Source organism: Limanda limanda, chromosome 3 (assembly GCF_963576545.1).
Source record: "Limanda limanda chromosome 3, fLimLim1.1, whole genome shotgun sequence".
Taxonomy (NCBI): Eukaryota; Metazoa; Chordata; class Actinopteri; order Pleuronectiformes; family Pleuronectidae; genus Limanda; species Limanda limanda.
Genome location: NC_083638.1, coordinates 8,167,872 through 8,182,706, shown reverse-complemented (window position 1 = coordinate 8,182,706; position 14,835 = coordinate 8,167,872). Strand labels below are relative to the sequence as shown.

General features: G+C 45.9%; 1 protein-coding gene across 1 annotated transcript in view; it reads left to right on the top strand.

Moving 5' to 3' along the window:
* Positions 1-842: 842 nt before the first annotated feature.
* Positions 843-14,835, top strand: part of prmt3 (protein arginine methyltransferase 3) — a 52,070-nt gene continuing 38,077 nt past the window's right edge. Inside the window, exons 1-10 of the mRNA XM_061068343.1 lie at positions 843-894; positions 1,047-1,167; positions 2,698-2,780; positions 2,871-2,920; positions 3,065-3,170; positions 3,508-3,673; positions 6,324-6,465; positions 8,831-8,896; positions 10,517-10,638; positions 14,453-14,552. Of these exons, the coding sequence (XP_060924326.1) occupies positions 873-894; positions 1,047-1,167; positions 2,698-2,780; positions 2,871-2,920; positions 3,065-3,170; positions 3,508-3,673; positions 6,324-6,465; positions 8,831-8,896; positions 10,517-10,638; positions 14,453-14,552 (978 nt within the window). The 5' untranslated portion in view covers positions 843-872. The remainder of the gene's footprint in view (positions 895-1,046; positions 1,168-2,697; positions 2,781-2,870; positions 2,921-3,064; positions 3,171-3,507; positions 3,674-6,323; positions 6,466-8,830; positions 8,897-10,516; positions 10,639-14,452; positions 14,553-14,835) is intronic.

The following is a 14,835-nucleotide window of genomic DNA, read 5'->3' as shown; positions in this document are numbered from 1 at the left end:
GGAATGTTCTTGACCAACTTTGGCAATGACTAGCTAATGGATGGGTGTAGAAGGAATGTTCTTGACCAATGTGTCTTCATACTTCGGACACAAAAACACGTCCTTCTTTAAGTCAGAAATCTGATGGGGGACGGTATTTACCTGAAGTCATGGGCAGAACCAAACTCTATACTGTGTGTCCGACCCCTGGAAGTCAGACATCACTATTTGGCCATCACTATTATTTCTAGAGCTCGTCCTGACCTGTGAAACTTCTGTGTAATAAACATTATTATACTTGTAAGTACTGGGTCCGCGTTCCTTTCCTTCATCATCAACTTCTACAACAAATATCCACATCTCGGCTGACCAGAAATATTCTTCAGTAGCTTAAAGATACACATTTACACAACCAGATCTGTGGCGTGAACCACCTTGGCCAAATTAACCGAGGAAAGCTTTACTATTTAAAATATCTTCCCAAATGTGAAACCTTTAATAAATAATTAATATGTGAAAACACAAATAATTGACCACTCAAATTAAAGATCAATTTATGTTCATCTATTTTTTGAATTGTTGTATTTTGACTTTTATCATTTAGTTTTTGTTTACCTTCATTTATTTTCATATTATTAAATAGATTCATTTAAATTTGTTTTCCTCTTTTTTAAATTATAACCCATAATTTCAATAACCTGTGTTTTTTTCAATAAAGCTCAAACAAAATCAATAATACAAAATTTAATTAAATACATCAAAAGAAATAATCTGGCGACATCTCGTGGTGTGTATGAAGAAGTGCTTGTTTGACGAAGCCACTCCCACTCAACGTGTCACACCTCTACGTCACCCAACGTCACCAGGAAGTGCACTGAACCCACGGAGGCAACATGGCGGAATCCACAGACGCACGTGAGTTATTGTAAATATTAAACATAAACCTGTTTCTCGTTCGCAGCTTTTTGCCTCTGACGTCACTCATCAGAGGAAACTGCTGCTGCAGCAGAATCTGAGGTGAGAGAGTTTCCAGCTTCGTGACGTCAGGAGGTTTTTTATTCCCACAGGAGAAGAAGAGATGCCGGAGCTCTCTGACTGTGAGGAAGAGGAGGAGGAGGATGAAGGACAGTGGCTGGAAGAGGAAGAGGAGGAAGAGGAGGCGGCGGTCAGCTGTCTGTTCTGTGACAGGTGGGGGGGGATGCTGCACATCTGGAGGAGACACTGCAGATAACACAACTCACTACAGCTGTATACACGTTTTTATACTGTGTATTTAGCGGATTTTTGAAAGAAGAAGCAACCAGGCTATACGTAATAATAATAATAATAATAATAATAATGCATTTTTATTTATGGGCCCCTCTCAAGATTCTCATGGACACATAACAGATATAAGAAGAGTAAACGAACTCCAAAACCAAATCAACTTACGACTTATCTTCTATGGTGTCCCTGAAGTGCAAATCCCAATTTCAAATCCCAATCCCTAACATTAAATAATAATGATTATAAACTTCTAACGGTAAAGCACCTTTCATACAAGACATGCAGCGGAAAGTGCTTCACATACAATACGGCTGAAAATAAAAAATGTTCAAATGTAAATCAAATAAGAAGAAAACAGATTCTATGGAAACATAAGAACTTGTTAAATATCAATTAACAAAAAGGAAATAAAAATGCATAAAAGCAGAAAAGAAAGATAGTTATAGAAACGATGTGGACAAGTGTTAAAGGCGGAAGTGAAGAGAAACGTTTTCTTACTGAATTATCTTCTCTGATAACTAACTAATAGATTTTTGCTTTGAGGAGGTAAATCTGCTAATTATTGCTCTAATAGTTCCGACGTCACAGCTTTCAAACATCTTGACTGATGACCTTTGAACCATTTTTCCCTCAGATCAGAAACAACAGGTTTACACACCCACCTGCCCTCAGGTTGAAGTTTCTCACTTTTTTGACTGATGATTATCCAGAACTTTGCTGATATTTAGTCGAGTCTGATCCATCCTCAGTCCGTTCAGTGTTTCCTGAGCCGCTGCCCAAAGAATAACATCTCCACCCCCGTGCTTAACAGCAGGCAAAGAGGGGCGGGGGGGCTTCATAAATCATCAGAATATGTAATTTAAGACCTGCTGCAGTGATTCTCTTTCCTGAGGTGAAACTTCTTTCAAGCTTGTTTTGTATTTTCTACTAAATACACTTTCATTAATTCACGTCAGTCGCCAACCGACATCGGATCTTTGACCCTGTTGTTACTTCACAGACAAAAAAAACAACAACTACATGTTTTCTTTTTGACTTTTAATTTCGATCTAAAAACTCAAAATCTTTCCAGGGAATATTTCAGTTTAATCTCGAGGGGAAAAAAACAATTCAGACCTTGTTTCCGTTCTTCAAAAATGCCACAGTGACATAAATCAGATATAAAATTGTGGACTCAAGAAGAGTTTGTTATAATTTGATATATCATTACATATTCATTTGTTATTACTATGTTTTCATACAGAGTATTCTGATTTTTTACTGCATATTTATCTGATGGTGTCACTCAACTACTTTTATAAATTAACTTCTTTGTTATTCATCTTATGTGCTCGTATAACCGGTTTGATAAAAACATCTGGAATCTTTCCTCTCAAACTTCAAGGTTTTGATTTTATTAATGCTTTAGAGGCAGTTGTTTTACCGACACCTTCCTTTGTCTCTGTCCTTCAGGTCTCTGAGCTCGGTCCCTGTCACCTTGCAGCACTGCACAGCCGAGCATCACGTCAACCTGGTGGACGTGATCAGAAAACACAGTAAGTACACACTCTGATCTGAGACTCACTCGGGAAATCAGACGACACTTTTGTGTTAAAACCACTCAAACCCTTTTTTGTGCTCATCAGGTTTAGACGACTACGGTTACATCAAGATGATCAACTTCATCCGGTCAAAAGTAAGAAGCTTCATCTCTCTGGTCTCTGATGTGATTCAACGACACGGTCAAAGAGTTTAATCTCACTCCCTTCACATTGTGTTAGATCAGAAAATAATAACAGCATAAAGATAGTTAAGTAAAAAACAAAATCTGTGTTTCTAGAAATGTGATGCCTCCTGTTTGACGGGCCTGTCGGACGGCCCCTTGCCCTGGGAGAGTGAGGACTTCCTGCGGCCTGTCCTCCAGGACGACCCCCTGCTACAGACAGGTACAGTGACCTCTTCAAGCGGCCTCTTCAAACGGCCTTTTCAAAATAAAACGACCTCTGTATCCTGGTGAAACTATACTTGAGGAAATCAAGTGTGTGTTTTGCCAAATACACTTTCATTAATTCATGTCAGTCTCCTCAAGACATCGGAACTTTGACCCTGTTGTTACTTCACAGACACAAAAAACAACAACTACATGTTTTCATACTGAGTATTTCGATTCAGACTTTATATGCATATACAGTAATACAGTAAACTGCAAAGTGGAAAGCTTGTCCACTTTGCAGTTGCCTCCTAAAAATGTCATTCTTACATCCCTGTCTGTCTTCCTCCCAGATCCTGAGGAGCTCTGTGACCTTCAGGGGTCGGGTGTGTCTGCATGCCCGTCGTCCGGGGCGCCATCCCATGATGCATTGCTGCATCGGGCCCGGGCTGCCGAGGAGCGAGCCCGTCAGTCGGAGGAGGCGTTGTCCCGCGCCATGGACGACCTGCACAAACTCAAGTCAGTAACGTGTCTGCAGGTTCTCTTCTAACCTTCTTGTCACTGTGTGAGAGCAGGTTTTTTGCTTTTAGTTCATCTCCAGCGTGTTGCTTCCCCTGTGTGCACCGCCCTGCGAGCGCCAGCAGGGGGCCACAGTGAACCCAGTACTGCAGGAGCAACCAGCTTGAATACCTTGTGGAAGAAGTTTGGAGGAAGGGGAAAGATAAAAAAAAGAAAAGAAAGAAGGGTAGGGGAAAATTCCACTGCAGCATAGAGGTGAAAGTGAAGAGGGGAGGGAGGGAGGGAGGGAGGGGGGGGGCAATAAGGGAAAATTACAGAAAGAGTGAGGTTGTGTGGGGGGGGAGGGAGGGTTTGGAAGGCAGTTAGAAAGATGAATGCCTCCCATCTCCTCCATCTCCTGCTACGTCCTGCATGAAGGTTGTGTGTGATCTCTCTGCTCCGTGTTCGCGTTCTGATCCAAGGAGCCGGGTTCTTCAGGGTTCTGGCTCAGGGGCTGGTTCTGATGTACACTGGGTACTTTCAGGGTTCTGGCTCAGGTGCTGGTTCTGATGTGCACTGGGTTCTTTCAGGGTTCTGGCTCAGGGGCTGGTTCTGATGTGCACTGGGTTCTTTCAGGGTTCTGGCTCAGGGGCTGGTTCTGATGTGTACTGGGTTCTTTCAGGGTTCTGGCTCAGGGGCTGGTTCTGATGTGCACTGGGTTCTTTCAGGGTTCTGGCTCAGGGGTTGGTTCTGATGTTCACTGGGTTCTTTCAGGGTTCTGGCTCAGGGGCTGGTTCTGATGTGCACTGGGTTCTTTCAGGGTTCTGGCCCAGGAGCTGGTTCTGATGTGCACTGGGTTCTTTCAGGGTTCTGGCTCAGGAGCTGGTTCTGATGTGCACTGGGTTCTTTCAGGGTTCTGGCTCAGGAGCTGGTTCTGATGTGCACTGGGTTCTTTCAGGGTTCTGGCCCAGGGGCTGGTTCTGATGTCCTGGGTTCCTTCAGGTTTCTGTCTCAGGGGCTGGTTCTGATGTACACTGGGTTCTTTCAGGGTTCTGGCTCAGGAGCTGGTTCTGATGTACACTCTGGGTACTTTCAGGGTTCTGGCTCAGGGTCTGGTTCTGATGTGCACTCTGGGTACTTTCAGGGTTCTGGCTCAGGGGCTGGTTCTGATATGCACTCTGGGTTCTTTCAGGGTTCTGGCTCAGGGGCTGGTTCTGATGTGCACTGGGTTCTTTCAGGGTTCTGGCTCAGGGGCTGGTTCTGATGTACACTGGGTTCTTCAGGGTTCTGGCTCAGGGTCTGGTTCTGATGTACACTGGGTACTTTCAGGGTTCTGGCTCAGGTGCTGGTTCTGATGTGCACTGGGTTCTTTCAGGGTTCTGGCTCAGGGGCTGGTTCTGATGTGCACTGGGTTCTTTCAGGGTTCTGGCTCAGGGGCTGGTTCTGATGTGTACTGGGTTCTTTCAGGGTTCTGGCTCAGGGGCTGGTTCTGATGTGCACTGGGTTCTTTCAGGGTTCTGGCTCAGGGGCTGGTTCTGATGTGCACTGGGTTCTTTCAGGGTTCTGGCCCAGGAGCTGGTTCTGATGTGCACTGGGTTCTTTCAGGGTTCTGGCTCAGGAGCTGGTTCTGATGTGCACTGGGTTCTTTCAGGGTTCTGGCTCAGGAGCTGGTTCTGATGTGCACTGGGTTCTTTCAGGGTTCTGGCCCAGGGGCTGGTTCTGATGTCCTGGGTTCCTTCAGGTTTCTGTCTCAGGGGCTGGTTCTGATGTACACTGGGTTCTTTCAGGGTTCTGGCTCAGGAGCTGGTTCTGATGTACACTCTGGGTACTTTCAGGGTTCTGGCTCAGGGTCTGGTTCTGATGTGCACTCTGGGTACTTTCAGGGTTCTGGCTCAGGGGCTGGTTCTGATATGCACTCTGGGTTCTTTCAGGGTTCTGGCTCAGGGGCTGGTTCTGATGTGCACTGGGTTCTTTCAGGGTTCTGGCTCAGGGGCTGGTTCTGATGTGCACTGGGTTCTTTCAGGGTTCTGGCCCAGGAGCTGGTTCTGATGTGCACTGGGTTCTTTCAGGGTTCTGGCTCAGGAGCTGGTTCTGATGTGCACTGGGTTCTTTCAGGGTTCTGGCTCAGGAGCTGGTTCTGATGTGCACTGGGTTCTTTCAGGGTTCTGGCCCAGGGGCTGGTTCTGATGTCCTGGGTTCCTTCAGGTTTCTGTCTCAGGGGCTGGTTCTGATGTACACCGGGTTCTCTCAGGGTTCTGGCTCAGGGGCTGGTTCTGATGTACACTGGGTACTTTCAGGGTTCTGGCTCAGGGTCTGGTTCTGATGTGCACTCTGGGTACTTTCAGGGTTCTGGCTCAGGGGCTGGTTCTGATATGCACTCTGGGTTCTTTTAGGGTTCTGGCTCAGGGGCTGGTTCTGATGTGCACTGGGTTCTTTCAGGGTTCTGGCTCAGGTGCTGGTTCTGATGTTCTGGGTTCCTTCAGGCTTCTGGCTCAGGGGTTGGTTCTGATGTGCACAGGGTTCCTTCAGGGTTCTGGCCCAGGGGCTGGTTCTGATGCACACTGTGGGTTCTTTCAGGGTTCTGGCTCAGGGGCTGGTTCTGATGTACACTGGGTTCCTTCAGGGTTCTGGCTCAGAAGCTGGTTCTGATATGTACTCTGGGTTCTTTCAGGGTTCTGGCTCAGGGGCTGGTTCTGAACGCTGCACCGGGCCGGGCCGGGAACCAGGGCACCGTGGCCGAGCTGCGGGAGGACGAGGACGAGGCCTACTTCGGCTCCTACGGCCATTATGGCATCCACGAGGAGATGCTGAAGGTCTGAGTTCTGCAAACACACACACACACACACAGACACACACACACACACACACACACACGCCTGCAGGTCTTTTTCCTGTCGTGTGAGAGTCGCGCTGCAGGATTTGCAGGAATAGAAATCGGGCTCATCAGCGTACGTCTTGGCTGAAAGGTTCCATGTTCCCATGTAGCACCGAAATGGGAAATGATCATCATCTATGCAAACATTGATTCTGAGCACGGGACATTTATTCTCAAAAGTGATACATCAGCAATAAGTGCTGCGCCCCCCCCCCCCCCCCCCATGTGAGACCACTGCACAGGAACGTTCCAGATGTGGAAAACGAGTTTGTACAATGCTTCAGACCTGAAATCTGAAAGTGTCAGCAAGCTCCGGGTGTTAGATCTGTGTGTGTGTGTCTGTGTGTGTTAGGTGTCTACTTACCGCAGTGCTTAGTTATATTCCCCCCCGGCCGTCCTGATTGGTGCTAAGCGCTGTTAAGTTTTGCGTGTCGTGTGTGCGTCAGTCTGCAGCGGGACCTCAGGACGGGTCAGGGACACGTGACGTGAGGACTCTGCAGGAGAAGCTTGTCAACTTCTACACAATGTGGCGTCAAGTGCATCCGCTATGACGCAGAGAGAGAGAGAGAGAGAGGGAGAGAGAAAGAGAGAGAGAGAGAGTATGAATGAGGGCGGAGTGAGTTTTAAGGATTTTACTTTTAAGGATTCAAGCGGATAAGAAAACGTTCTCCACTCCTGCTTTTAAATGCACACGTGGTCGATTTAAGGATTTAAAAAACTCACCTTGTCCTTAAAGATTCAATATGAAACAATTCTTCATTAAATAATAAGTTTTTGTTGACTCGTACAGTGGAAATTGCTTAAAGTGATTATTTTTGGCCCGGGACAAAGGTGATTGATTACTAGAAATTAATTGCGCAACTTCTGCATCCAACCTCTCTCTCTCTCTCTCTCTCTCTCTCTCTCTCTCTCTCTCTCTCTCTCTCTCTCTCTCTCTCTCTCTCTCTCTCTCTCTCTCTCTCTCTCTCTCTCTCTCTCTCTCTCTCTCTCTCTCTCTCTCTCTCTCTGTCTCTCTCTCTCTCTCTCTGTCTCTCTCTCTCTCTCTCTCGGGGCTCAATGAGGAAGTAAAGTGTTGACGGAAGAAGCTATGTTATTCAGCGACCCTCGGAAGAGGCACAATTTCTTACGGTGTTTCTAAGTTGTTTAAAGTTTTGTCAAGGTGTACGGTGACAAGGACGGTTCAATAAACGACCCGAACATCAGTTAAGTCTCATCAATCTTTCGGGGGATCTGCTACACCGTCTTTGGTATCATGTTTCTGGTGCATAACATTTTTTTTGTTTTTTTTAAATAAATAAACAAGCGACGCTTAGCCTGGCGGGGGGGGGGGGGGGGGGGAGCCTGGCGGCCCGCCGGGCCTATAAAGCACTGGAGGAAACCCTGATATTTGTAAAGGAACAAATTCTGTCCCAAGCTTTTCGATCCATATATACAGCTGATCACTATGTGCGGTTTCCACTGTACGTACATTATCCAAAATGTCTCAAACATCGTTTAAATCCCCAAAATCCCCAATTTGTAATGTTTTATTTTTGTTGCCTTTTTACCCACGTAAAAAATCTGCTTCATCCCCGGCTTTGTACGTCTCTAACATCCGAGGACAGTTTGCCAATCAGGTTATTTTTCCTTCTACCGTTTGTATCTCGCTCTCCTCGTGAATATTTATTTCCGTTTGCTGCGTAACGTGAACAAACTCCTCATCCGTGATTATGATTTGTGCCCGAGTCACATCAGGTTCATTGTCATCTGCAGTGGAGGTGAAGACCACTACTCCCATGATCCCACTCTGCATTCTGACATCATCACACTCACTATTAGAACCTAAACCCAATGATGTGTTGAGCCCGGATTTGTTTGAAACTACATATTGAATCGTTTCCTCGATCCCTCTGAATCTCACACTCGTGTTCCTGTCATTTCAACCCGACTGTGTAGCGTCTCCACCAGAGAGGGGCGGAGCCGGGGCTTTGTGGGCTGGATTTTGATTGGCAGGTTAATTAGCCAGCGCTGACCTGACCTGCTCTGGGAGAGAAGTCTCTTCCAGTTGCATTTATCAGATTGAATTTTCTCTTAAATGTCCCCAGAACCTCACAACATCAGTTCTGATCTGCACTTATCTGAGCCTTTGCATATGAAAGCATCACATAGCATGCTTCAGGGTTATATCTGAACATAAACACATGTACAACTTGTAAAAAAAGCAAACGGTCTTCAAAAGCTCTGATTTATGGCCCTTTGCCTTTATTCCACCAGTGTGTGGATTTGTTCTTATTTTTTTTTTTTTCAAATTTTTCTCTCCACAGGACAAAGTGCGAACGGAGAGTTACCGAGACTTCATGTACCGCAACCCTGATGTGTTCAGAGACAAGGTGAGCTGGCTGCACAAAGGCAAACAGACCTGTGTGTGTGTGTCTGTGTGTGTGTGTGTGTGTCTGTGTGTGTGTCGACCGTGTGCATTTTGCAGGAAAGACATTAATAAGGCCGGCGATGGTGTCTGATTTAAAACACTGTGCGACTTTATTAGCACCTCCAACGTCAGCTGCAGAGAACTGATAACAGACACATGCAATACACCAGCAAACCCATAACCGCCCCCCCCCCCTCCAGCGTCCAACTCACCCCCCTCCCACCCACCCATCCACCCATCCTCCACCCTCCTCTTATCCACTGGCGTTAGTTGCAGGAAGCAGTGGCCTGTATCACGGCCATCCATTATGTGGGCGGCTGCTGGTTAGTGCCGGGATGAGGCTGTAGAGGAGGGAGGCAAGGTGCATGATGGGAACGTACGTTATCCCTGTCAGGGCGGGAAGGGGAAGTGTCACCTACAGGACGCGGAGAGGATGGAGAACAAACCGGGATGTTGGTGTTTTCGGTGCAGAATGAGAGGATGGAGAGAAAGGAGGGAGGAGCTGAGTGTTGTGTGTTCTGTCAGCAGTGTGTTGGTAAAGCCTCTGTGAACCCATAAAGGCAGCGGGGGGGTTTACAGGGGAGTTAAAGCTTCCTTTAAATAGAGACGCAGAGAGAAAGCGTCGGGTGTGTACAGTCGCTGCAGCTGTGCAGCGGCCGTTTAACAGCAGTCGGGAGCGAATATGAACAAATGGACTGTGACCTGTGGGAGCGTGAAACAGAGGTGGGGAAAACTTTAGTGGCAGGAGTTGGAAAGTTTCCTGGAGAGATTTGATTTGTTGAAGCTCGGCACAGCAGAGACAGGAAGCGTTAACGTGGACGTCTTCACCTCGTGGAAACCAAAGCAAGCGAGACGTAGAAGTTCAATCCTTCAAAAGAAACTTTCCCAACATTCATGTTTATGATGTTATGATGATCAAATGTCAACTTTCCAAACAGTGCGTGAACGCAGCCGAATGTTAACACAACAATTTTTAAGTAATAAAGATAGAGTTCATGTGCCTTTTATATCTGAAGGTGTGAATGTGTTTGAAGTTGTAAAACCATGCACAGTATCCTGTGGGTATATGTTTCCTTTTCTACAGAGCAAGTGTTGCATATAATATACATTAGAAAATATAAAAGCTGCGAATCAACCTGAATCTGAACAGCTTGGCCTTTTCAGTCAAACGCCAATTTCCTTTGACTTTTTAGCACAAGCTGCTTAACAACCACACAGTTAGGAGGCAATATACTTTTACTGTATACTGTTGTCCCCATCTTACTAGTCAGAGATGAAATCAGCTTGAAGAGTGCAATCAGGGTAGACAGTGAAAAACTTTCTTTTAAGTTATTCTGTAATTAATCCAAATAAACTGATTTTCACTCTCTGAAAATGCTGAATTATTGTCCCTCAGAAGGCTCCTTCTTTGTGTCATCATACATGAATATATCAATTCACTCTTTCTCCTAATTCTTCCTACATCAGATTGTGTGTTTTATGTTTTATTTTACGTAATTGGTTCCATCCTCTCTCCGTCAGCACATCCCTGTCCAATCCCAGACACCTTCACCTAACTGTCCCTCCCCCTCCCGTCCTGCAGGTGGTGCTAGACGTGGGCTGCGGCACCGGCATCCTGTCCATGTTCGCCGCCAGAGCCGGGGCCAAGAAGGTCATCGCAGTCGACCAATCAGAAATCATCTATCAAGCCATGGACATAGTGAGGTGAGACGCCACAGATTCACTTACTCTCCGTCGCCTGCACCTGTCTGTCACGTGACCCCCTCGTCATAGAAGTGGGGGGGGCTCCTCCTCCCTGTGTGTGCAGCAGAGGATTGTGGGAGTAGAGGTCTGCGTGACCTCGAGGAACCTTTTATTTGTTGCAGCTGGTTTACTTCAATAGAGCTGCTGTCAGCTGCACGGCCGTAACGCACAGAATTTACACCTGAGGTCAGACTGGCTCCTCCCCCCCTTTCGCCGCGTCTCCCTCCTGCAGGAGCTACAGTCCCGGGCTCTCTCTCTCACTCGCTCGCTCGGGCGCCATGCACAAGGCTGCGTGGTCGTTGCATCAACTCCGCTACAGATAAGTTTAGTTTCACAGCCGCTGAAATGGAGAAGTTTGGAAAAGCTCTGATTCTGATTCTGATTCCTGTAGACACTCACAACCTCTTACTGATTGCGTCTTTTTCGTCCACCATGTAGCCTTCACTGATTGGTCAGGCCGCAATCACATGACTCCCTCCCTGACAGCCAGCATCAGCGACTGCTCACAGTATAGATCACAACATGGATCAGTGGAGCTGTTTTCTCCGGGCTTTAGAGCCGCTGAAATGGAGAAGTTTGGAAACTCTCCAGAAGTTGGACACTCACAACCTCTTGCTGACGGCGTCTCTTTCAGCCACGACATATCCTTCTCTGATTCGCCAGGCCGCGATCACATGACTCCCTTCCTGACCGCCAGCATCAGCTCCTGCTCACAGTATAGATCACAACATCAGTCGAGCAGTTTTCTCTACATTTCACAGTGATACATGTGAAGGAGATTAAAACTGATCCGTGGCCAAAACACGTGTGAGGACAAAGATTGTTTAACCACGTCAAACACTCACCGACGCGCCCTTCCCCCCCCCACGGTGATTTTTAATACAGCTGTCGATTCCATTAGAGGTCCTGTGTGTTTTCTGATTTTCCAGCAGCCGGTTCTCCACGGTGGCGTCCATTTACCTCCACCGGGGTCTCCAGCGTCCCCACGTCTACCTGCACCCCCACGTCCTCCATCCCTCCCCGGCCCCTGTAATGCATTTTTGAGTTAGGAGCCATTATGAAAACCGTTATTACTGTTATGTAAGAGTGTCGCATAAGCAAAACAACAGGGTCTGCTGAAAGAAAAGGGACGTTTTAATTTTACAGCCCACTGACTCACTGCTGGAGTGTGTGTTGGCGTGCAGGCGCCGGCTCGCCAGCGGTGAAGATTCAGCTAAAGAGAAGTGTTGGTTGTAACCTCCCTCTTCTTCCTCCTCTTCCTCCTCTTCCTCCTTGTCCTCCTTCACTCACACACACACATGTAGATAAACACATAAAACGGAAATCGACTCTCTAGTCCAGATCTAATGTTGTCTTGGGTTGTGATTTTAAAGCTTGTGTGTCTTTGTGTGTGTGTGTGTGTGCGTGTGCGTGCGTGTGTGTGTGTGTGTTTGTGCGAGAGCCAGATCTTAATATCAGGATTGTAATTAAAGTGACTCCTGCTGGTTGGGCAGCAGCATCCATCTCCTGTCTCCACGCCGTCGCCGAAGTTTAAATGGAAACGCTGAACGTGACTTTCTTCCTTCACAGTCACTTCCTTAATGGATAATGTCCAAATAATTTTTTTTTTTTTTTTTTCAAACGGCTGCGATTGATGGATTATCCACAACGAAGCGGAAACAAAACAGGCAATATTTTATATGGATGAGTGAAATTTAACTTTTAATGGTGAAATGAGGTAAAGACTGACAGATCATCAGTCTGAGGATGTTTGTTTACTGTCGTTGGACTTTTGTCATAGAATTCCGATCGTCCTGCAAGCCAATCACAGTCGAGATAAATACAAGTAATCATGGGTGGTCAAGAAAAATAATGTTTTAAGCAATAATAGCAAGTTAACATAATAAAAAGAACTATCAACTCCTACATTTTAGGAAAATAGAACAGAATAAATAATAATAAATAGGGATAATTACTACATAAAAGCTGGACTCAATAGATGGGTTTTTTAATTTACATTTAAAAATATCAACATTCAACAATATCAAAAAAGGATCTTTATATTTTGCTGATTTTACTGATTGAGTCAATTAAAAACATGCAAATTAATTCATAGAAATTAATTTACCTATATTTTTAAACCTTGTTTTTTTGTCATTTACCAGAAACAGAGAAAGTCAGTAAAATCCTAATAGATAACGGAAAAATTATATCTTCATTATCTTTAGCAAGAATACGAATATTGACTGGGAATGGTTTAAATTTACCATCAAATGACTGAGATGTTTTACAAAGACTTGTTTCCAATGATGAGCCTTTAACACACACACACACACACACACACACACACACATACACTCACACACACAAAGCCGCACAGATACTGACTCTCTCCCCAGAGTCCTGACATTGTCCTCTAAATTACCCCAATAATGAGATTACAGTGTTTCCCTCTCGTGAAAGGTGGAGGAGGTGGAGGGGTTTTGAGTGAGGGGTGTGTGTGTGTGTGTGCTTTTGTGTGTGTGTGTGGTGGGAGGTGGGGGTCGGGGGGGTGCTGGGTACTGGTAGAAGGTGATAGCAGCCACAGCGCTGCAGCAGGGGAGAGGGTAGAGACAGTTCACGATAAGGATCGCTGCTACAGAAACGCTCTCCGGGCCGCGGTGAGTAATCGTTCTGTCCTCAGTAACATTAGCTGTCATGATAATGGAATATTCACAGAGATTGATACCCGGCCCGGCCGCTCTGAAAGGGAGGATCATTTAAACAGCAGCACTGCTCTTACTGTTCCTACCTGGGACTGACGCCCCCTGCAGGCCCCAGGGTTACAGCCCCCCCCCCCCCTCTCCTTCACACTGTCTGCACAGCTCAGGAAACACACGGAGCAGGAAATGTGCTGATGTTCACATTTCAGTCGCTCTGAGGTCTGGACGGTTTCTTCTGAGATTTACCAGAGTGGCTGAATGTGAGAAAGCAAATGTCCTGAGTCGGTCACTGTGGATATTTTCCGGGTCTTTTATGAAGATGTCTGAGTGAATCCATGTGAGAATGCAGCATGACGATGTTTGGAAAATTCAGATCTAACGAGGGAGCGTGTTAAAGAAGTTTCTCACAGAAGATGTCACCAGAAATGAAACATCTTTTCCAGCCTCCTGCTGCTCCTGCTCTCACCAGAAGGTTCTGGACGTTTTCTGCTATGAACGTTAATCTCCTGCTTTATTAAAAACAGGTGAAAAGGCAAACTCCAGGAAATGGCCCAACCCAGTTTTCCAGAGTTTATGTCTGAACCTCTACTTCCCGGTGCTGTTCTTATACAGATTATCAGGGTTTGTGATCTCCAACTTTTTGAACAGTGAATGTCAACCACAGCTGGAAAACTGGAAAGCACACTTTTGATCCACTGGTTTGTTGGATGCTGATGGTTCTTTACAGCGGTGATGGACAAGGTGGAATTCAGACACAATGATTCCCAGTTGAGGAACTTTAATGCTGCTCAGCATCAATGTTTGTTCTCATCGTGCATTTGAGAAGAAATCGGTCCAATGAAATGCAGAGTTCATACCTCTCTAACACCTTAGACACAGGGAAAGTATTTATGTCATCCTGACTTATGAATGTCCAGTGTCTGTCTCTTAACATGTCCCCTTATCATCCTCCCTGGGGCAGAACATGTCCCTATACATGTGTGTTTAACATATGGACACGACCAAGAAAATGTGCACACACAGTCAATGCAAAGTCTCAATGATTTGTTTCCATATTATGTAAAACTGGTTTGACTCCTGCGTGTTTCCCACAGGTCCAACCAGCTGGAGGACAAGATCACTCTGATCAAAGGACGCATAGAAGACATCCGCCTCCCTGTGGAGAAGGTGGACATCATCATCTCCGAGTGGATGGTCAGTCCTTGTTTATGCATTTAAACATATTGTAGCAGTTTTGGGGATGCATGAGAGCCAATCAGGTTGAAGCCTCTACTTTTAAAACGCCAAAAGATGAGAGTTGACTATTGAAATATATCGATGGCCGACGATGTGATTCGAGAAGTTTCGATTTCAGGAGTTTGTCTCTTTTGCCCAAATTTTCCTGTTTTCATGAATTCAAACAAAAAGGGAGAAAACTCATGCTCGTTAAGTTTATCTTCCTTTTCTACAAGTATTTAGCAGATTAATATGTAATACC